The sequence below is a fragment of the Chiloscyllium plagiosum genome, unplaced genomic scaffold (genome assembly GCF_037043375.1).
Source record: "Chiloscyllium plagiosum isolate Xiang-an unplaced genomic scaffold, Cpla_swu_hap1 HiC_scaffold_1, whole genome shotgun sequence".
Lineage (NCBI taxonomy): Eukaryota > Metazoa > Chordata > Chondrichthyes > Orectolobiformes > Hemiscylliidae > Chiloscyllium > Chiloscyllium plagiosum.
Genome location: NW_028270139.1, coordinates 74,229,213 through 74,252,140, shown reverse-complemented (window position 1 = coordinate 74,252,140; position 22,928 = coordinate 74,229,213). Strand labels below are relative to the sequence as shown.

The 22,928-nt window shown below is 41.1% G+C and overlaps 1 protein-coding gene across 3 annotated transcripts in view; it reads right to left on the bottom strand.

Annotated features, from left to right (window-relative positions):
* LOC122555690 (PGAP2-interacting protein-like) overlaps window positions 1-22,928 on the bottom strand; it is a 166,171-nt gene that overhangs the window by 18,921 nt on the left and 124,322 nt on the right. For all 3 annotated transcript variants that reach the window (XM_087988008.1, XM_043701718.2, XM_087988013.1), the window contains 5 exons: window positions 21,492-21,597; window positions 19,589-19,724; window positions 10,343-10,492; window positions 4,233-4,377; window positions 3,098-3,159 (listed from right to left, as the gene is read on the bottom strand). In XM_087988008.1, coding sequence (XP_087844134.1) covers window positions 3,098-3,159; window positions 4,233-4,377; window positions 10,343-10,492; window positions 19,589-19,724; window positions 21,492-21,597 — 599 coding nt within the window. The remainder of the gene's footprint in view (window positions 1-3,097; window positions 3,160-4,232; window positions 4,378-10,342; window positions 10,493-19,588; window positions 19,725-21,491; window positions 21,598-22,928) is intronic.

The following is a 22,928-nucleotide window of genomic DNA, read 5'->3' as shown; positions in this document are numbered from 1 at the left end:
AAGTCCCACATAAGAGATTTGTGGGTTAAATTAAACGGCATGGGGTTAGGAATAGTGCATTGAGATGAATAGAAAACTGAATGGCAGATCAGAAACAAAAAGTAGGAATAAACAGTTCCTTTTTGAAAGGGCAGGCAGTGACTACTGGGGTACAGCAGGGATCAATGCTGGGGCCCCAACTATTCACATTATATCTAATGACAGAGGTAATTAAACATAATATCTCCAAGTTTGCAAATGACACAAAAAAGGTTGGGAGGGTGAACTGTGAGGAGGATGCAGAGATGCTACAGTGTGATTTGGTCAAGTTATGGAAAGGGGCAAATGTATGAAATACGCAGAATAATGTAGATAAATTTGAGATTGTCCACTTTTGGATCAAAAACAGGAAGGTGGATTATTATTTGAATGGCTATAAATTGAGAGAGGGGAAAATACAGTGAGACGTAGGTGTCCTTGTACAGCAGTCACTGAAGATAAGCATGCAGGTGCAACTGGTGGTAAAGAGGCAAATGATATGTTGCCCTTCATAGCAAGCAAATTTAAGTACAAGAACAGAGATGTCTTGTGGTCTAGGTGAGGCCACACCTGGAATACTGTGCGCCGTTTTGGCTTCCTTATCTGAGGAAGGATGTAGTTCCCATAGTGGGAGTACAGTGCAAGTTTGCCAGACTGATTCCAGGGATGATGTAAGAGAGAGTTGAATTGTTTAGGATTATATTTGCTGGAGTTCAGAAGAATCGGGGACAGTTTCCTAGAAACCTGTAAAATCCAAACAGGACTAGACAGGATTCATGCAGGAACGATATTTCTGATGGCATGGAAGTCCAGAACTAGGAGTCACAGTCAAAGGATACTGAGTACACCATTGAGGATCGAGTTAAGGAGGAATTTCTTCACCCAGTGTTCAGCCTGTGGAATTCACTACCACAGAAAGCAGTCAAGGTCAAAATCACTGTATGATTTCAAGAACAGAAGTCGCATGACACCAAGTTAAGTTCCAACTGGTTTATTTGAAATCACAAGCTTTCAGAGCGCTGCTCCTTCATCACCTGACAATTTCAAATAAACCTGTTGGACGATAACCTGGTGTTGTGTGACTTCTGACTTTGCCCACCACAGTCCAACACTAGCACCTCCACATCATGATTTCAAGGAGTTGGGGTGAAAGGATCAAAGGATTTTGGCATGGGGCAGCAGGAGAAGTGACAACAGAGTTAGGTGATCACCCATGGTCATAATAAATGAAGCAGCATAACCAGCCTTTGAAAGTCATATGTTCAAAAGTAACCAGATTAAGGGTAGCAGTTTTCCAAATCTGGAGCACAAGGCAATGGAACCATTCAGTGAGGCACCTCGAGGGAAGCTGTCAGCAGCAGGAGAATGCATTAAAGAGAGATTTCAGTAATTGTTTGTGTCTGTATGCAGTTGTGGAGCAACCCAAGTCTCAAGGCTTTGTTGTTGGTCATTATAGCCATGTTGATATAGAGTCATTGAGCACGGAAATAGTTAAACAAGACTCTGACTCTTGATGAAACAGAATTACACTTTCACCTATATTCTTGCTTCAGAAAATGAGGAAAGATGGGTCAATATTTTGGTTGGAACGTTCTTAACCTTCTTTCATTTTGCAGATCATAGAGTACGACAATGACTTTGTTTTGTATATTCTGTTTTTATTAGTTTCAACAAGTACTTCAAGGATGTCACCCTGCATCTCAAAAGCACAGCTGGAACAACAACTGTAAACATTTCCCACAAATACAGATTGTACAGAAATTGTACATGTAAAATAGAGTACAGTGACAGAGGCAAAGAAATAGTTGACCATCTACGAGGAGAGAAGAAAGGCCCTGTTAGAAGAGTTCAGCAAGCTTATGAAGATGTCTCCCCCCGAACCATTCCACCCCCCTACCCCCAACTTATATGGTACATTGACCCAGATTTTCTGGTCTGATGATTGGGAGAGACTGGACATACATCACAGCTGCACATTAGGACCTCTGAGAAGTACTGCCTACCTTGTAATTGCCCAGGAAATTGAAAGGGGAATAACCTGATGTCTCGGACCCACCCTCTGAATAGATCTTGGAAGACTGGAAGTTTTTTTTTATTCACTGAGGAGATCTGGGTGGGGCTGGCTGACTTATCTAGTTGCAGTTCCAAGTGCCATATGTAGACCCATAATGTTGTTCGGGAGAAAATTTCAGGATTTTCACCCAACAACACTGAAGGAATGGTGATACATTTTGAAGTGAGGTGGTAAGTGGCTTGGAAGGGAACTTCCAATGTATCTGCTGCTATTGTCCTAAATGGTAATGGTTGTGGGTTTTGAAGGTGCTGGCTAAAGATCCCTAGAGAATTTCTGCAATGTATCTTATAGATAATACACACTGCAGTTATTGAGCTGGAGGGAGGGAATTTTTGTGGATGTGTCAATCAAGTGGGCTGTTTTGTCCTTGATAGTGTCAAGTTTCTTGAGTGTTCCTGGATCTGGGGTCATTCAGGGAAGTGAGGAATTTTCCATAACACTCCTGACTTGTGTCTTGTAGCATTTTTGTCCTGATAGCAAAGCAGGAATCTCTTGATTGCTGACTCAATAACAATAAATGTAAATAGTGTGCTGATTTTACAATTCTTTCCTTCCTTTGTAAATTCACAGGTGCACTTCATGAAAAAAGAAATCGTGCTGGAACAAAGTATTACAATTCTGGAACTACAGGGAAGGTCACCAAAATTCACCAAACTTGATTTCCTGTTGTCCCAGATCATCAGTAACATATAAATCATTACTATCTTAATTCTGTATTTATTTCACAAATGCTTAAGCATTAACTGAATTGCATAAAATATTTTGGGTCAAGTTTGTATTTTGTAATTTCATTCCTAATCATTACAAATTTTCTTTCTCAATAGAAATGTAGACAAAAACAAATTGCAAGATTGACACATTTGCAACAGATACACTCAATCGTCTGGGCAGACTGTTGTAGAAATATTTATTAAAACCAAGTTGATGACTACACATTCATGAGCAAAGCATTTTTTCTAAATGGGAAACTGGTCACAACAATTAAGCTAAAGTATTGCAACTGACCTTATTAGTCCACGGTACATAATGTACTCACACCATCTATGTGAATCACTCTGATCTATATCCTAAAAAAGAAATTAAAAAATCAAGGAAAATGTTTTTGCATAAGTGTTTAATGTAGTTATGTCGTTATAGTATTTTTAGGATCTGTAGTCAATGCAAATGCTTCTAGGCCACTTCAAATTGAATTTAGACTTCAAGTGGTTTGAAACATTAGACTTCCCTTTGTTTTCCATTACCATCAAAACTATGGAATAATACATTCATATAAAATCAGTTAAGTGACCTGAGCATTTCAGCATTCAATACAACTAATGCATGTAATCTCGAATGTAGTCCACACTAACAACACAACTTGACCTTGCTGGATTATATATATGAAAAGGTAAGCAAAGGATTGTGAGAATCTTCCCCATGGAAGATGCATCTAAGACCAGAGGGCATAAGTTTTTAAAGTGAAGTGTAATTAGTTTAGAGGAGATCTGGGGAAACATTTTTGCACCAAGAGGGTGGTAGATATATGGAATGTTCTGCCTGAGAGAGTGGTTACTGTTGCAACATTTAAGAAGCAAATGGATAAGTACAGGTAGTTCTTATACAACACAATGGTTGTGCAACCCAGCATTATAAAAAAATTTGCACTTTAGAAATAGTGCTTAAAGTGTTGGCGATGTAATCACTTTACAATCAATGCACGTTTAAAAGTTTGAGCTTTAGGAACAGTGTCCCCAATTCATCAATCGTGTTATAGCAAATTCACACTAACGAAACATGCACTATAGCAGAACAGCCTATACTTAAAATGCCGGGGCATTATAGCCATGGACAAAGTACAAGTAAATGTGATTAGTGTAGTTTGGTATTTGTTGGTCGGCAGAGACATGGTGGGCTGAAGGGCCTGTTTCTCTTCTGTAAGACTCTATGACTATGGCAGTAATTTGCAAACAGTTTCCTAACGTTGATCTCATTTTTAACCCAACACCTTCTCAAGAATAATTAGGGATGGACAACAAATCCAAGTGAATAATGACTGTGGAAATTGGAGATAACAACTTAAATATTAAAATTAAAACCAACACAATACTAAAAGCAATATAATGCTTCTACAGTCAGTTCACTTCTTTAAATGTGCTCTTACCTTTACATTTCCAAATTTCCTAATTTGTATGTAGTCTCTGGAGCCTGGTGCAGAAGTAATGTAACCCAGAAATATAACAGGATGTGGGATTTCCTTCAATAAGTTAGAAATGTATTGTGCTTGCAACTTCCTGTCTAAATCATCCCTGAGAAAAGCAAATAAGTTGAGGAAAGCCTGTAAATCAAGCGTATGTAAACTGTTGGAATATGCAACAAAATACTAGATTTTTGAATTTTGATAAAGAGACGATAGTCCTTGATCCTCCTAACCTACAGCAAAATGCTTGCTTGTATCGATGATGAGGTCAGGTTAAGGATCAGCCTGTGATGGCCCCAATTTGTTGACACCCACAATTTAGTCTCTCATATTAAAATAACATAAGAACATGAGAAATAAGAGCAGGAAAAGGATATTCAACTTGCTCTCACATTCAATGAGATCATTGATGATCTGACTATGGCCTTAAATCCACTTTCCTGACTGTGCCCATAATATGTGACTCCCTTGTCAATCACAAATTTTCTAAGTGCGCCTTGAGTATATTTCATGACCTAGCCTCTACTACTCCCTAGAGACATTAAAAGATTAATTAACTCCTAATAGACAAAATTTCTCCTCAGATCTTTCTTATTTCTGAATAGTGTCCTCTAGATTCTCCCATGAAAGGAAACATCCTCATACCCTGTCAAGCCAACCAAAACTTGATATGTTCCAATGAGGTCATTGAAGGAGAGGTGTAGTAGCAATGTTCCTAGACCCCAGGCCCAATTATTCTCCATAAGACAAACCCCTCCTCTCCAGATTCAGCCTAGTGAACCTTCTCTGACCTACTTCTAATCTCAGCATGTTCCTCCTTAAATAAGGTAACCAACACTGAATATAGTTCTCTATTTGTGGTCTTGCTTTTATGCTCCATTTCTCTTTGTAATAAAGACTATCATTCTGTTTGCCTTCCAAGTTGCTCGCATGCATTTTCATTTCACGTGCAAGGCCACAAAGATCCTGTCATACTGTAGGACTCCTAATCTCTTTCCACTTAAATAATAAACTCCTTTTCAAGTCTTTATTCCAAAGTGGTCAACCTAACATTGTCCCACATGTGCCATATTATTTACCACTCACAACTTACTTACATTCCTTTTCCGGCACCTTGTATTCTCCTCTCAACTTGCTTTTCAACACATATTTGTATCATCCATCAAACTGCATATAAAACAGTCAGTACTTTCATCCAAGTCATTAATATTGATCACAAATAATTGAGACCGCAGCAATGATCCCTACAGCAGACTACTTGCTTGCCAATCTGAAAAAGATTCATTTATTCTGATTCTGTATTGGTTGGCCTGACACCTGGTTGACTAGTTCTCCTAATACATCATCCCCAACACTTCAAGCTGTTGTCTTCTGTTGTCATCTTTTATGTAGTATTTTTATCAAGTAACTTTTCTAAACCCAAATACACAGCACCTGATCTCTTGTGGATCATTAATTTCAATAATTTCACCAATAGCAACAATGCAGCCACACATTTAGCAGATTAATTCAGGTCTTAAATTCTAGTATTTCCACTCTAAACCCTTATATCTCTCCTCTCCTTTAGGATGTTCCTTAAAACTACCTCTTTGATCAAGTTTTGGTCATTTTTCCTAATATGTTCTTATATGGTTTCATAGCCTATTGCATTGATATGTGAAATTCATGAATATGTTTTAACTTTTTTAAGGCTGCTATAATAATGCATGTTTTTGAATGCAGACAAAAATTTAAGAAAAAGGGCACTATTCTCACTCCTCCCAAATCTAATGTTCCTTCTAAACTGCACAGCCACATAGCCAAAAGTCATTGCTGTGTGCAGACTTTGGAGATCTGTTCTGCAGCAGGAAGAATTAGAGGGACATGGCTCACAAAAGGCCAAAACTGACAAATCAAATGGACGCACATAGGAATTAGTCCATCTTTTTTAATGCATTTCTTATTCTGCAACATCTAAAATTCTATCCCATTAACAAGAATGTTGTGTTCAATGTAATATACACATTCATACTTGTGAATGAAGAGTTTATGATGCACAGGATTTATCATAAAAAGCCAGAAAATATTTTGCTAATTGCTGTTACGCTTGTATCGAATTCCTCACCACAATTCACAAACAGAAAGGTGAAGGGAAAAGTAGAGCAAAACAGAAAGCTCGTTAGTAAAATAAAATTAGGTACTAAGAGCTTCAACAATTGTTTGAACAGGAAATGAGTAACGAAAGACAGTCTTGGTCTACAAGAGAGTTAGGACAGTGAAACTAATATAGGAAGGGGAAATCATATTTAACTGATCAATTACAGTTTTTCAACAAAGTAGTATTCACTGTGGATATTGGGAGTCGGTTAGCCCATTTGGCTGGTTACAGTGCAGAGTGACGCCAACAGCATGGATTCAGCTGCTGCACCAGCCGAAGTTACCATGAAGAACTTCCTTTCTCAACCTCTCCCCTTGCCTGAGGCACGGTGACCCTCAAGTTAAACCACCATCAGAGATAGCAGCCCTGTGGTCTGATAAGACAGTGGTCACTTTTTCTTTTTCAGAAGCAATTCTACACACAATGGGTTGTAGATATTTGGAACTCTCTTTCATAAACACCAGAATAAGTTGTTAATTTTAAATCTAAGAGATTTTCTTTTGATAAGCAAAGATATTAATGGATAAGGGCCAAAGGCAGAAATATGGATTTAGGCCACAGATCAGCCATGAATTCACTGAATGGTGGGACAGTCTTGAGAGGCTGAATGGCATACTTCTATTCCAAGGTTCCTCTGTAAAAAGGAGATAGGTATGGTTCATAGGGCAAAAGCGATCAGAGACTATGTGAAGAAGCAGGTAGAGAGTACTCATTTGGATAATCAGCCACGATCATATTGAATGGAGCAGGGTCCTGCTCCTTTTCTATGGTTCTATATCCACGACATAAAAAAGCAGGTTGATGTGACATACTTGTATACTTTGATTTCCAAAAGGCATTTGATATTGTGCCACAGCAAAGGTAGCTGCACAAGATGAAAATGCAGGCTGTAGGGGGAACATTTTAGTATAGATAAAGGATTGGTTAGCTAACAGAAAGCAGAGGTTAGTAATAAATAGGTCTTTTTTAGGTTGGAAAACTGGAACTAGTGATATGCCACTGGGATTATGCTTAGTTTACAAGTAACATCACTTATCTGGATGAGGGGACAGCATACATGACAGCTACATTAGTCAATAATATCAAGATGGTCTTGACCATAAATGATTGCAATATGAACATTCTGCTCAAGTATCAATATAGGAATTTGATAGAAGAGTGCATTAGCCACATATACTGGAACAATAAAAATTTTCAGGCTAAAATATATTGTTTCAGGTATTTGACAATTTAACATTTAAAACCATTGCATATATACAGGCTATTTCCATTTAAAACATATATAGCTATATACAGAGGCGCCTCAATTATCCAGTATTCGATTATCCGGAATTTGATTGACCAAACGAAATACTCTGTGCCTGTGTCCTTCGAATAATCGACATTCCTCTGTACATAGCAATAAAAACAGAAACTGCTGGAAAAGCTCAGCAGGTCTGGCATCTGACATTAGATTAGATTAGATTAGATTACTTACAGTGTGGAAACAGGCCCTTCGGCCCAACAAGTCCACACCGCCCCGCCGAAGCGCAACCCACCCATACCCCTACATTTACCCCTTCCCTAACACTACGGGCAATTTAGCATGGCCAATTCACCTGACCTGCACATCTTTGGACTGTGGGAGGAAACCGGAGCACCTGGAGGAAACCCACGCAGACACGGGGAGAACGTGCAAACTCCACACAGTCGCCTGAGGCGGGAATTGAACCCGGGTCTCTGGCGCTGTGAGGCAGCAGTGCTAACCACTGTGCCACCGTGGCACAGAAATCAGAGTTAACATTTTGGGTCAAGCGAATCTTCCTCAGAACAGATGGTAGCGAGGAAAATGTCAGTTTAAATGTAGAAGATAGGGTAGGGTATGGGAGAGGGTAAGGAGTAAATGATGGGTGAGGATAGAGCTCATAGTAAGAAAAGAGCAGTTGGACTGACAAAGGAGTGGATGAATAGCTATTAATGTGGACTGTTAGTGGCTAATAATGGGTTGTGCACAATAGCAGATTATGTGATAATAAGGCCTGCTGTGTAGATATTGAGGTAAGGACAAGCCCTAAAGTTATTGAACTCGATATTGAATCCAGAAGACTGCTGGGTCCCCAAGCAGAAAGTGAGGTGCTGTTCTTCCAGCTTGCACTGAGCTTCACTGGAGCACTGCAGCAAGTCCAAGACAGAGATGTTGGCCAAGGAATAGGGTGGTGTGTTAAACTGGCAGTCAGCTGGAAGCTCAAGGTTTTTTCTGTGGACAGCGTATAGGTGTTTTTTGAAGCGGTCACCCAGTCTACGCTTTGTTTCCCCATTGGAGAGGAAACCATATTGTGAGCAGCAAATACAGGAATAGGACTTAACAAGGAATGTTCCAACACCACAAAGAGACAGGCATAACTGGGGTCCATGCAGGTAACCATAGCCACTCCTCTGACCTGAAGAAAATGACCAGAGTTATAAGAAAAGTTCTTCAGGGTGAGGATGAGCTCGGCCAGGCAGAGGAGGCTGGTGATGGATAAGGGTGGTTCAGGCTTTTGTTTCAGGAACAAGCAGAGAGCCTGGTGGGGGCATGGACATGATTGCACGTCCATGGTAAAGAGGAGGTGGCTGGAACCAGCAAACCTGGAAATTCTGAAACTGATGTAAAACATAAGAGAAATCACGGACGTTTGTGGGCAGGGACTGAACTAAGGGAGAAAACACTGAGTCAAGGGGGGGGAAGAGATGAGTTCTGTAGGGCAGGAGCAGGTAGAAACAATGAGTCTGCCCAAGCAATCCTGTTTTTTGGGTTTTAGGAAGGAGGTAGAAGTAAGCTGAGAGGGTTTGTCAGCTTTCTGCAGAGATCGTTTTCTCCGGAACACTCAGGTCCACTCTTCCTTCATTCCTGATACCTGCAACAGCCTCATGGCACCTTCCCCCTCAACCGCAAAAGGAGTAAGACCTGTTCGTTTACTTCCTCTCTCCCCAGTATCAAAGGGCCCAAACACAACAGGCGAAGCAGCGCTTTACCTGCACTTCCCACAAACTAGTGTACTGCATTCACTGCTCACAATGTGGCCTACTCTCCAGTGGGGAAACAAAGCGTAGACTGAGTGACCGCTTTGCAGAACACCTATGTTCTGTCTGGCTAAGGAGACCCTGAGTTTCCAGTTGCCTGCCACTTTAACACATCACCGAGTTCCGTGGCCAGCATCTCTGCCTCATGCTTGCTGAAGTGCTCCAGAGAAGTTCAGCACAAGCTGGAAGAATAGCATCTCACTTTCTGCTTAGGGGCCCCTGCAGCGTTCTGGACTCAATCTCAAGTTCAACAACATTAGGGCCTGAGCTCTCCCATGTCCTTACCCGAACCCCAATACATTAGGCCTTATTATTACACAGTCTGCTATTACACGCTACCTATCGATAGCCACTAACAGTCCGTATTAACAGCTATTCACCCTCCTAAAAGACAGTTATCCAATCCTTAGTCCAACTGTTCTTCTATCTCTTTGGGATCAAGCACCACCTAATGTTTACTCTTTACCACCCCCCACCCCACCCCACACTGCCCCCAATCCATCCAATCTTCTACATATAAACTGACATTTTCCTAGCTACCATCAGTTCTACCATCTCTCAATCTGAAACATTAACTCTAATTTTGCTTCAGGTGCTGCCAGACCTGCTGAGCCTTTTCAGTAATTTCTAGTATTTGGATGGGTATATGAATAGAAAAGGTTTAGAGTGATATGGGCCCAAGTGCTGGCAAATGGGACTAGATTCATTTAGGTTATCTAGTTGGCATGGACGGGTTGGACCAAAGGGTCTGTTTTCTATGCTGTACATTTCTATAACTCTCAATAACACAGTTTCTGATTTACAGCATCCACAGTTCTTTTGGTTCTATCTAGCAAGATCCTGACAAAAGGGAGGAGAACCCTTACATTGTTAAATAAACATAAGATTCACTTACTCATCATTACCAAAGTGAGCAACAACAAAGTCCACGAGACTCCCTGAAACATTGACAGTCATTGAAATGGCAGGAGCTAGCTCTCCTTGTGGGGATGGAAGGAGATGGTGAATGGACTGAACAATTGGGTACCTCGACAAAACCATAGTCCTAAACACAAAAAATACAAAAGGTCTAAGTTCAAGTAGGCAAATGTACATTAATTGTGACTAGTACATTGTTAACTAATGAATCAATTATTTTAAATTAATGCAAATGTTGCCATTGCTGTACACGTAGAAGAAACAAGCAGTTTCAAAAACATCTTCAAAAAATAGCAATGAAAATAAAAAGACATTCAGACTAGAAATTTGAAATAATTTCTGAAATGCTGCAAGTGTACAGTAAGCTTGTCAGCATTATTGGAGATTAGTAAAGAGGAAAGCAGTGGTGTCATGGTAATGTCACTAGATTAGTAATCCAGAGTCCCAGGCTAATGTTCTGGGAACATGGATTCAAAACCAACCATGACAGACAGGGTAATCTGAATTGAATTAAAATCTGGAATAAAAACCTAGCCTTTCAATAAAGCCTTTCACATAAGGCTACTTAAATATGACCCTATGAGGTTTATGGTAATATATTAGCTGGAAATGTGTTGCTGGAATTTCCTGAAGAAGGGCTTATGCCCGAAACGTCGATTCTCCTGTTCCCTGGATGCTGCCTGACCTGCTGCGCTTTTCCAGCAACACATTTCCAACTCTGATCTCCAGCATCTGCAGACCTCACTTTCTCCGGTAATATATTAGCATCAATCAAGGATCAGCTAGCTAATAGAAAACAAACAATTGAGATAAAGGCAGGATTTTCAGGAATGACAACCTGTAACTCATGGAGTGCCACAGGGATTAATGCTGGAGCCACAATTATTTGCAATATATATTAATGACTTGGATGAAAAAAATTAATGGACTATAGCCGAGTTTGCAACTGATGTTAAGGTTGGAAGGCAACTAGCAAAGATTACATAAGGAAGAGGGACACAAACAAGTTTAAATGTGTGGGGAAACATTTGGCAATCAGATTATAATGTAAGGACTATGAGGATTCTGGGTAATCCAAGATGGAGGATGGGAAAAATTTCTGGCTGTAACAGCTGCTCCTTTTTTTGAGGTATTTTAGGTGTTGGAGGTGATTTCCTTGAATTCCATGAGTAGCAAGTACTGTTTTATATGCTGTTGCATTGTTTTGGAACTTTGGGAAAAAAAGTTAAAACAACAGCAGTTTTAAAAAGCGAGTGGTACAGACAAAGGAAACATATGGTGAGGTCAGGGCAGGAGAGAGAGAGAGAGAAAGAAACTGACACCACAGTGAACCTTCACAGTTACTGCCTTTGCTGTTTGAATTCGCTGGACATCGGAGTGCGTCTGGGAAAATCAACAAACAGTGAAATTCACAACTGATCTTGGAGGAACTGTTTGGGCGAAGTCACCGCACAGAAACAGATAAATGAACAGTTTTAACCTGGAGCAGTGTTTTGTAGAGGAATAAGACGGTGTTATTTTCTGGGTCTGTAGACTGTGAAGGAGCAAAAATGGCCTTTAGTAGAGTGATATGTGTTTCTTGTCAGACGTGGGAGTTTAAGGAGAGTTTACAGGTTACTGTGGATTATATCTGCAATAAATGCTGTTGGTTGTGCATCCTATCAGATCGAATGGATCGGTTGGAGAGACAGTTAGAGGCAATGAGGAATTTGCAACAGTAACGGTATGTGATGGATGGCAGTTATAGGAAGGGGGGAAAGTCTCAGATACAGTCACATAGATGGGTTAACTCCAGGAAAGGTATGAGATGTAGGCAATTAGAGCAGGAGTCTTCTGTGGTTATCCCCACTTCAAACAAGTATGCTGCTTTACAAAATGTAGGGGGTGATGGATTCTCAGGGGAACGTAGCATGAATAGCCAAGTTTCTGGTATTGAGACAGGCCCTCATGCAATGAGGGGTACATCGAGTTCCAAGAGATCAATTGTGTTAGGGAACTCGTTTCTGTGGCCAGCAGCAAAAAATCAGAATGGTGTGTTGCTTCCCTGGTGCCAGGATCAAGGATGTCTCAGAGAGGATGCAGAATGTTCTCACGGGGGAGAGGGGCCAGCAAGAGGTCATTGTCAACATTGGAACCAACGACATAGGGAGGGAAAAGGTTGAGATTCTGAAGAGCGATTACAGAGAATTAGGCAGGAATTTAAAAAGGAGATCCTCAAGAGTAGTAGTATCTGGATTACTCCCAGTGCTACGATCTAGTGAGGGCAGGAATAGATGAATGCATGGCTGAGGAGCTGGTGTACGGGACAAATATTCACATTTTTTTGAATCATTGGAATCTCTTTTGGGGTAGAAGTGACCTGTACAAGAAGGACAGATTGCACCTAAATTGGAAAGGGACTAATATACTGGCAGGGAAATTTTCTACAGCTGCTCGGGAGGATTTAAACTAGTAAGGTGAGAGGGTGGGACCCAGGGAGGTAGTGAGGAAAAAGATCAATCTGGGACTGGTACAGTTGATGGGCAGGACTGGCAGCTTAATGTTCCAGAAAATAAATACTACAGGTAGGATAGAAAGGGAGGCAAGAGAGGAGGGGGGTGGCGTTTTTGATAAGGGATAGCATTACAACTGTACTGAGGGAGGATATTCCCAGAAATACATCCAGGGAAGTTATTTGGATGGAACTGAGAAATAAGAAAGGGATGGTCACCTTATTGGGACTGTATTATAGACTCCCTAATAGTCAGAGAGGAATTGAGAAACAAATTTGTAAGATCTCTTAGTGAGCGGCACAGTGACACAGTAGTTAGCACTGCTGCCTCACTACGCCAGAGACCTGGGTTCAATTCCCGCCTCAGGCAACTGTCTATGTGGAGTTTGCACATTCTCCCCGTGTCTGCGTGAGTTTGCTCCGGTTTCCTCCCACAGTCCAAAAAAATGTGCAGGTTAGGTGAATTGGCCATGCTAAATTGCCCGTAGTGTTAGGTGAAGGGGTAAATGTAGGGTAATGGGTCTGGGTAATTTGCTCTTCGGAGGGTCGGTGTGGACTTGTTGAGCCGAAGGGCCTGTTTCCACACTGTAAGTAATCTATACTAGTCTCAGCTATCTGTAAGAATAAGAGGGTGGTTATGATAGGGGATTTTAACTTTCCAAACATAAACTGGGACTGCCACAGTGTTAAGGGTTTAGATGGAGAGGAATTTGTTAAATGTGTACAAGAAAATTTTCTGATTCAGTATGTGGATGTACCTACTAGAGAAGGAGCAAAACTTGACCTACTCTTGGGAAATAAGGCAGGGCAGGTGACTGAGGCGTCAGTGGGGGAGCACTTTAGGGCCAGCGACCATAATTCTATTAGATTTAAAATAGTGATGGAAAAGGATAGACCAGATCTAAAAGTTGAAGTTCTAATTTGGAGAAAGGCTAATTTTGACGGTATTAGGCAAGAACTTTCAAAAGCTGATTGGGGGCAGATGTTCGCAGGTAAAGGTACGGCTGGAAAATGGGAAGCCTTCAGAAATGAGATAACGAGAATCCAGAGAAAGTATATTCCTGTTTAGGTGAAAGGAAAGGCTGTAGGTATAGGGAATGCTGGATGACTAAAGAATTTGAGGGTTTGGTTAAGAAAAAGGAAGCATATGTCAGGTATAGGCAGGATAGATCGAGTGAATCCTTACAAGAGTATAAAGGCAGTAGGTGTATACTTAAGAGGGAAATCGGGAGGGAAAAAGGGGACATGAGATAGCTTTGGCAAATAGAATTAAGGAAACTCCAAAAGGTTTTTTTACAAATACATTGAGGACAAAAAGGTAACTAGGGAGAGAAAATGGCCCCTCAAAGATCACCAAGGCAGCCTTTGTGTGGAGCCACAGAAAATGGGGGAGATACTAAACGAGTATTTTGCATCATTTACTGTGGAAAAGGACATGGAAGATATAGAATGTAGGGAAATAGATGGTGACATCTTGAAAAATGTCCTTATTACAACGGAGGAAGTGCTGGATGTCTTGAAACGCATGAAGATGGATAAATCCCCTGGATCTGATCAGGTGTACCTAGAACTCTGTGGGAAGCGAGGGAAGTGATTGCTGGGCCTCTCAATATCATCTCGTATCATCAATAGTCACAGGTAAGGTGCTGGAAGACTTGAGGTTGGCCAACGTGGTGCCACTCTTTAAGGGTGGTAAGGACAAGCCAGGGAACCAGGGAGCCTGATGTCTGTGGTGGGCAAGTTATTGGAGAGAATCTTGAGGGACAGGATGTACATGTATTTGGAAAGGCAAGGACCGATTAGAAATAGTCAACATGGCTTTGTGCATGGGAAATCGTGTCTCACAAACTTGAGTTTTTTGAAGAAGTAACAAAGAGGATTGATGAGGGTAGAGCGGTAGATGTGATCTATATGGACTTTAGTAAGACGTTCAACAAGGTTCCCCATGGGAGATTGGTGAGCAAGGTTAGATCTCACGGAATACAGGGAAAACTAGCCATTTGGATACAGAACTAGCTCAAAGGTAGAAGACAGAGGGTGGTGGTGGAGGGTTGTTTTTTAAACTGGAGGCCTGTGACCAGTGGAGTACCACAAGGATTGGTGCTGGGTCCACTGCTTTTCGTCATTTATGTAAATGATTTAGGTGTGAGCATAAGAGGTATAGTTAATAAGTTTGCAGGTGACACCAAAATTGAAGGTGTAGTGGACAGCGAAGAAGGTTAACTCAGATTACAACAGGATCCTCAACTCTATTTTCCTGCCTTTTTCTGTTAGCCTTTGATTCCTTTATTGATTAAAGGTCTGTCCATCTCAACTTTAAATATACTTACTTACTCAGCCTTGTCAGCCCTCGGTGATAAAGAATTCTACAGATTCACTACCTTCTGAGAGAAACAAAAATCATCTTTATCTTAAATTGGTGACTCTTCACTCTAAAATTACACCCTCTGGCTCTAGACTTTCCTAAAAGGACAAACAATATCTCTATCTACCTTCAAGTCCCCTAAGAACATTACATGTTTCAATACAGTCTCCTCTCCTCCTAAGGGTAAAAACGGGCTTTTGCCCGAAATGTCGATTTCGCTGCTCCTTGGATGCTGCCTGAACTGCCGTGCTCTTCCAGCACCACTAATCCAGAATCCTCTCCTCCTAAGTTCAAGTGAGTACAGACTCAACCTATTCAACCTCTCCTCGTAAGGAAGTCAGAGACCTTACACGTGAGTGATTACAGGTGGTTCTCCTATAACTCTGTAGTTGTGTTCCAACGAAACCTTTCTTAATAGAAAATTGTGTAAAATAAATAATGGGGTCTATGGAAAAAGTGAGGTTGGGGCAGACCAGCAGAAAATATCACTCAAAATCATTCAAAAATCACCCAAATATCTAACGCAAAGTATAGCACAGCCTGAATGAAGGTTGAAATCATATTTACTAACAAAACAAAAGTAAATTTAACACAGTACATTTAAAAATTATAAGAAAGCTGCTCTCTGTACAGTATCTCTCGAAGAAAACTGCTCTGTCAGAAGCTGACATCAGCACATGTGCAGAATGGCACAAAAACCGGCATCAACGTCATGCATGTGCAGACACCAGCACATGCACTGAACAGTAAGAACATCGGTGCATGCGCAGAACCAAGCACAGAACCCGATCCTCACTGGAATTATTTATTGCCAACGGAGGTAAGCGTTCTCCAAAATACCTTTCCCTAATTCTTCAGCAACGTTATAGCCAAATCCCGCTGCTGAAATGTACATTATCCCAAAACTACCTGCAGAATGTTTAACCTGATCATAAAGAAACAAGCTGTTTGCTGTTTCAAAACAGTTCAGTACTAACACTTTCAATAGTCTCATTGTTACGTTCTAACTTTTATGTTTTTATACTTTCTTATCTAAAACCCAGTGTTCCCTCAGCAGTTTTAACATTCACACCTGATTTTAATCTCTTGCTAACTTGAACCTTCAAATGCTCCTGTTATACCACATTACCCCGTACCCTTATTTCATTTGAAAATTTCATTTTCGTAAACTAAAATGTGCAGCCACAGACAAGCAAGAAACTTAGAACATTAACAGAAATTGTTGAGAAACTCAACAGGTCTGGCTGCATCTGTAGGGAGAAAGCAAAGTCAAACATTTCAGGTACAGAGACCCTTCTACAGTGACTGAGAATACTGAGAAAAACAAGATCTTTCCTCCAACGCAGAATTAGACCATTGTGTGTTGTGTATCCAAAAAAGAGAGAAGAATGTTGGCTCCAGAAATTTCCAGAGAAACAGGGTGTAAGGGAAGATTTCTATTTGCCTTTGGAAGAGACATGGATCATCCTCAAATCTGTTAGAGCAAACGGCACAGCTCTCCAAAAGAATCAGTCTCTCCTAACTGAGGTCTGAGAAACATACTTGCACTGTATGTACATGAGGAAACATCCTTTCTACATCTACTTTGTCAACATCCTAACGATCTTATATCACTAAATGAGATCTTCTCTCATACTTACAACTCCAGAGTATAGGCCTGAATTGCTGAATCTCTCTTCATTAAAACAAAACTCTCATCACTAGAATCACCAAACATCCAGATACAGAGGAACCTCAATTATCTGGCATTCGATTATCCATAATTCGATTAATCGAATGAAATACTCCCCGCCCATGTCGTTCTGATAATTAAAGTTCCTCTGTATTCCACCTGTGCATGTCAGTTTCAGATGATTCCAGCCTCAGATCCTGTTTTCACTGGTCCACATAACTATTCAGCTGGAACAAGTACGTTACCGAACACAATGCAACAGAGGAACTGATTTTCTTACATCTCATTTGCATGACAAGGTCATCCATGGCCTTGATGTGCTCCAAGCTTCCTGGGATGCCCTCTATGGACTCCTCCACGTGCTTGTACAGTAAGAAGAGAATCCTTACTGAAGAGGGGCAGCCAGAGAACCTGCATTAGCTATCACAGCTCTGTCCACTGAGCTTTTGGACGATGATAGGATGCCATACAGAAGAACGGAAGGCAACAATTCAAGGAGGCACCACCACAACCTCCTCAAGGGCAATTATGGACAGGCAATAAATGCCAGGCTTGCAAGGTGACAATCTCATCCCAAAAAAGAATTAAAGTAAAAATTCATGAGCCGCTGCTACCAACATCCCAGCACCTGATGAAGTACCAGCCCTAACGTTCTGTGGAACTTTTATGGATGTTGATGACAAGATTGCATTGTTGCAAAGTTAACAGCAGTGCAGCATTATTCAGCAATTTGTACTGACTTGCAATTTATGGCATATTTCCCTGTGCCAAATGCCTGTGAGCTAAATCTCACATCTCTGTGCCTGCTGCGTTCAGTTTTTTGGAAGGATTCCCAACATGAGGTCTCACAGGATTTCATGCCATGTCTTACCAAACATGCCTCATTAACTTCCTACCCCACCGCTGTGATGTCCATCATGACTAATTCCAGCCCCATCTTACCATGCACTGTTCCCAGAACAACTCAGCAGATACCCATCAAAAGACTTGCATCCCTTCTGCTTGCACTATTTTTAAAAGGCCACTGGACACCTGGATAAGCATTAGCATTCTGAAGCTACCCTGCTCAGTCAAGGATGTTACCAGAAGATATCTGAGGAGGATAAAATGGCACTATGATACATTGACAGGGACTTGAAGTCCTGTCTAAGGACGGTGCAAACAAGAGGAATCCGCTTCCTGAAGGAATACCAGAGAAGGCCATGACACAAACCCTGGCAGCAGGTCTGACGTCACCAGCTGGGTCAGTGCTGTCTGTGCATCGATCAGGGTCAAGGTGGAGCAGATGATAGGACTGCTGAAAATGCGATTCCACATCTTGGACCAGACTGGGGGGGGTGTGCAGTATACTCATGACAGAGTGTGTCAGAATATCCTGAAGTGATGTACTCTGTACAATTGGAAAAGGCAAGAAAGTAATGTGCTGGATGTTCAGGAATTGCAAGACAGTCATCCAAGGAGGAGGAGGAGGAGGAGCTCAGCCGCATTGGTGCTACAAACCAGAAAGAACCTCATTGATACCCACTTCCAAAAGGTGAGAGCTAGGTGCAGCAGAGAACTGTGGATTATAAAATATTCTTTGGTCATGATGCCAAGTCTCAGAACTCAGTTCAGCTTCAATTGGTTTTATTTGTGTTTTCTTTTGCTGATGTGAATGAAAGCTCATGTATGCATTTGTTCTGATACCTTGACTGAATGTGGTATTCCCTTATTGCAAGCTGCCGGTCTAAACGATGAGCACTGGGGACAGAGTAGCACTGACATACGGGATGCAGTCACGCAAAGATAAAGTGTTTGGTGTAGTGGTCAGATTGCAACTAGAATGAAAGAATAGCTTTGTATGTATGTATGAGGGAGTATCAGCTATGCCAGCTCAATGTTGTGACCAGAGTGCCTTTGTGGCTGCTGTGCCATAACATTGCCGATGAGGGATAATGCTGGTTGCTGACACTTGTCCAGGAGTAGACCAGTCCTATAAACATGGTGCAAGCGCAAGGGATGCCAACCTTTTGGTAGAGATCTGCTAAGTGGTGAGTTTTATTTTGGGAACAGTGCATAGTAAAATCGAGAGAGAATCAGACATGAAGGACAGCGTAGAAGTAGGTAATTAATGCAGTGACATGGGTCAGATATGGTGAGACAACTTGTTGTCCTCATGTTTGAGAACCCTCAAAAAAACTCAGCAAAACTTGGACTTAGTCAAAACTACATAGACTCAGCTGAGGTCTTTATTTCCCCAAACATTACAAATGACATGCAGATTTAATTCACCATTATTTTAGGAGTAAATACTGGGGTAATCGGTGTAATCACCACAGACAATGTAGCCAACACTACTACTTCCAGTTTACAGAATTGAAGCAACATTTACAATAGGTGAGAGCACACCTCAGCCGCCACACAACACCACTGTTCAGTTAAAGATAAATATTGCATCACCTATTAACAGAAATGTAACTTTTCCGTGACAAAATAGGCATGGTCAATGATGCAAATAAAAGTCAAAGAAAATTCTACAGTAATTCAAGCTACCTACAAATGTAAATATGAAAAATAAGAGAGAAGTAAAACACCAATAGTGCCAGAGGTCTGTCCAATGTAACTGAAGTCTGGGACCACTAAGCATAAGATTACCAAGGGGGGGGGGGGGGTAATGACTACTGTATTTTCTCTATGGCTGTCATCAAAGACTTACCCCCAAGTGTGGTCTTTTGTACTTGGTCCAAAGTCCATGTAAAAACCCAGTTTCTCTCCCAGCCACATGGTGAGATCATTATTTCCCAGAAATGGTTTGGAGGCATCACTTTCCAATATGGTAATTAAATCAGCACCTTTGAATAGTAGAGTGCAGTTTGTCAAAGTAAAGGCGCAACTGAAAAATGGGACAATCTTTGAGACAAGAAGGTACTAAAACATTCCTTAATTGACTCCCAGGAAATCAAATCTTCAAGTGCCGAAATAAATCCAGTTTTATTAAAAGCCCAGGTAAAATTTAAAACTCATGGTGTATCAATAGCACATTGTTAATACCATTTAAAGGTAAAACCTTCACAAGGAGAGCAGGCAGCAGTTGCTGAGGCTGATTGACAATGACAGTCAAAGATGGCTGAACAGGGGAATGCTAAAAATATTCTTCACAAAAAAAGTATTCTTCACAGCACCTGAAAAGAAAATTAAATGTCCTCATAAATCAAATCATTTAACTCATTGGGAGGAACTTAATGTCCCCTGATTGGGTGGGAAGATGCGCAGTGGAGAACTTATCACCTTCCCAACCTCACTTGATGAAGTCCACGGTGAAGAAGGTGAAGGTCATACTTTGTACCTCAGGCTGACGAAGACCGTGAAGTACACAATTAAGGGGCACAATCTTGCCATTGTTGGAATTCTACTTGCTGAAGTTAGGGTTGGGAGGGTAAGGGTTTCCCCTTTGAGGCACCTGAAAGGTCATTCCAGCCTTCTATCCTGACACACTCTATGTTCCCTCAGTGAAGCTGTCCCTCTCAACTCTTCTCTGGGACCTCTAATGACTGATCCTCCTCCTGAGCTCAAGTGCCAGCAGTAATGCTGCTGGGTTTGAAGGGTAGTCAGTTCTCAATTGTCTGACATCTTTAAAAGGCAGGAACATCATCATAAAGACCCTAGGAAGCCCTACGACACAGAGGTAAGTGTCATATTAGAATGTGATTTTGTTGGGTTCCTCAACATGACAGCAACATGGTTCCCACAAACTGTATGGCAAATGAATGGTGCCACACAAAACCATTGTATTCTGCCTATTATCTCTCTTCACACTCTGCTCATCTCTGCACTGCCTGTAGCCAGGAAATATAAGCTTCTCCTCCTCTATTGATATCACTCTCCTCAAATCTCTGCAGCATACCAATTTTTTTTTCTCAAGAGTATAAGTACTCTTTCTAATGACATCCCCTTCAAAACTCTTCATAATTTTAAAGACTTCTGTTAGGCCACTCAACTTTACTTCCAAGAGTGAAGATACCCATTCTTTTCATAGCTCTAATCTCAAATTTCTAGTGTGTCGTTTTTGGTTTTTCTTTGCATTTTCTTTGGAAACTCTATATTCATTTTCTAATACAGTGACTAGAACTGCACACAGTGACTTAATGTGGTCTAAAGGAAGTTCATGCAAGAATATAACAAACATGCACAGGAATAGATCATTTGGCCTACAAGCCTGACCCAAAATTCAATAAGATCACTTTTGGTACTTCATCTGAACTCCACTCTCCTGCCCACTCCCGATATTCTTTGATTCTCAAAGAAATCAAATTATCAATCCTCCAATCTCATTATTAAGCAGAAGTTATCGAGTTACATGTCTTAACCTTCTGAAAATAAAACCAAGTGCTAGGTTCAAATTTTTAAAAATGATTTTGTTTCTGCTTTCAATGATCTGTGTATCTATACTTCTAGCTGTCTTTGTTCCCACTTGCAATCTTATTTTCCAAGTGATACGCAAATTCCTAGTTTGGTCCCAACCTGAGAAAATAAATTGTCAAAGGTGGTAACGTTTCCCTGCTATACCTGTGTTTGTATGTGCTCTAATTAAGTCACTTCATTTGAAACTAAATACATACCTGTCTGTTCAATAAGCTCAGCTGATCTTTCTAAACTTGGCCAACCTTGATTGTCATATCCAAATCTGTATGACCATATCATGGCAGAAATGTCTTTCTTTGCAGACTGGTTACAAAAGATGAAGACAATGTGGAAAAAAATTACTAAAATATTTGGATATCATGGCATTTAAGACAACCTTGAAGCTTAAAATAACTTTGCTCCAGTTTTCCACCAACTCTGAATTCCTTTACCTCAACAGTTATTTGACGAGTTGGCAAATATCATAGTTTTAGTTTGAAACTAGTTTTATAATTCATTCATTTTGCAGAAACACCCATTTCTGTTCTTTGATCATCATGAACAGAATGGGAAGGCTCTTCTTAACTGGTGCTCTGGACTGATTGAAGGGCCCCATTCTTGGTGTAACATTTCTTAGGTTTTCCTTCTCCATTGCCTCTCAAACTTATTTCACTCGCTGATCCCCCTCCTGCCTGACCCTCAAACAATTGTAAAGTTCTGACCTTTCATTGAATGCATGTTTGTGCTGGTATTTTTGGTACTTTGGCTGACAGTCTCTGATGTGGAATTTCCAGTTCCTCTGTACTATAAAACTCTTCTCCAGCTACAGGAACAAGCATCTTTGCCAGGGCAGACTCCCTCCAACTATCCAGTTGTTTGTGGGTGGTGGGGTTTGGAGGTCCATAACACCTTTAATAATTCAACCCAAGATATTTAGGATTGAATAGGTCACCAAAATCTTGGTCAACTATGTAGATTCACAAAGGACAAGACCTTGACAGAGGTGATTTTTTATTCATTTTGGGGACATGGACATCGCTGGCTGGTATAATATTTACTGCCCATGAATAATTACTCTTGTGAAGGTGACGATGAGCTGCCTTCTTGAATCACTGTAATAATATTGCTACAACCACAGTGCTGTTAGAGGGAGTTCCAGAATTTTGATCCGGCGAAGTCTGGATGGTGAATGGCTTCTAGGGGACCTTGCAGGTGGTGGTAATCTGCGTTTCTGCTAATAGAAAGAAGAGCTCATGGGCTTGGAAGGTGTTTTCTAAGGAACTTTGATGAATTTCTGCAGTGCAGCGTGTAGATGGTAAGCACTGCTACTACTGTGCATAAGTGAGTGTTTGTGGACATGTTCCCCTTCCTCGACCTTTCTATTTCTATCTCAGGCGACCGAATCAACACGGACATCTACTACAAACCGACCGACTCCCACAGCTACCTGGACTACACTTCCTCCCACCCTGCCCCCTGTAAAAACGCCATCCCATTCTCCCAATTCCTTCGACTCCGCCGCATCTGCTCCCAGGAGGACCAGTTCCAAAAACGCACAACCCAGATGGCCTTCTTCTTCAAGGACGCAATTTTCCCCCCGACGTGGTCAACGATGCCCTCCACTGCATCTCTTCCACTTCCCGCTCCTCCACCCT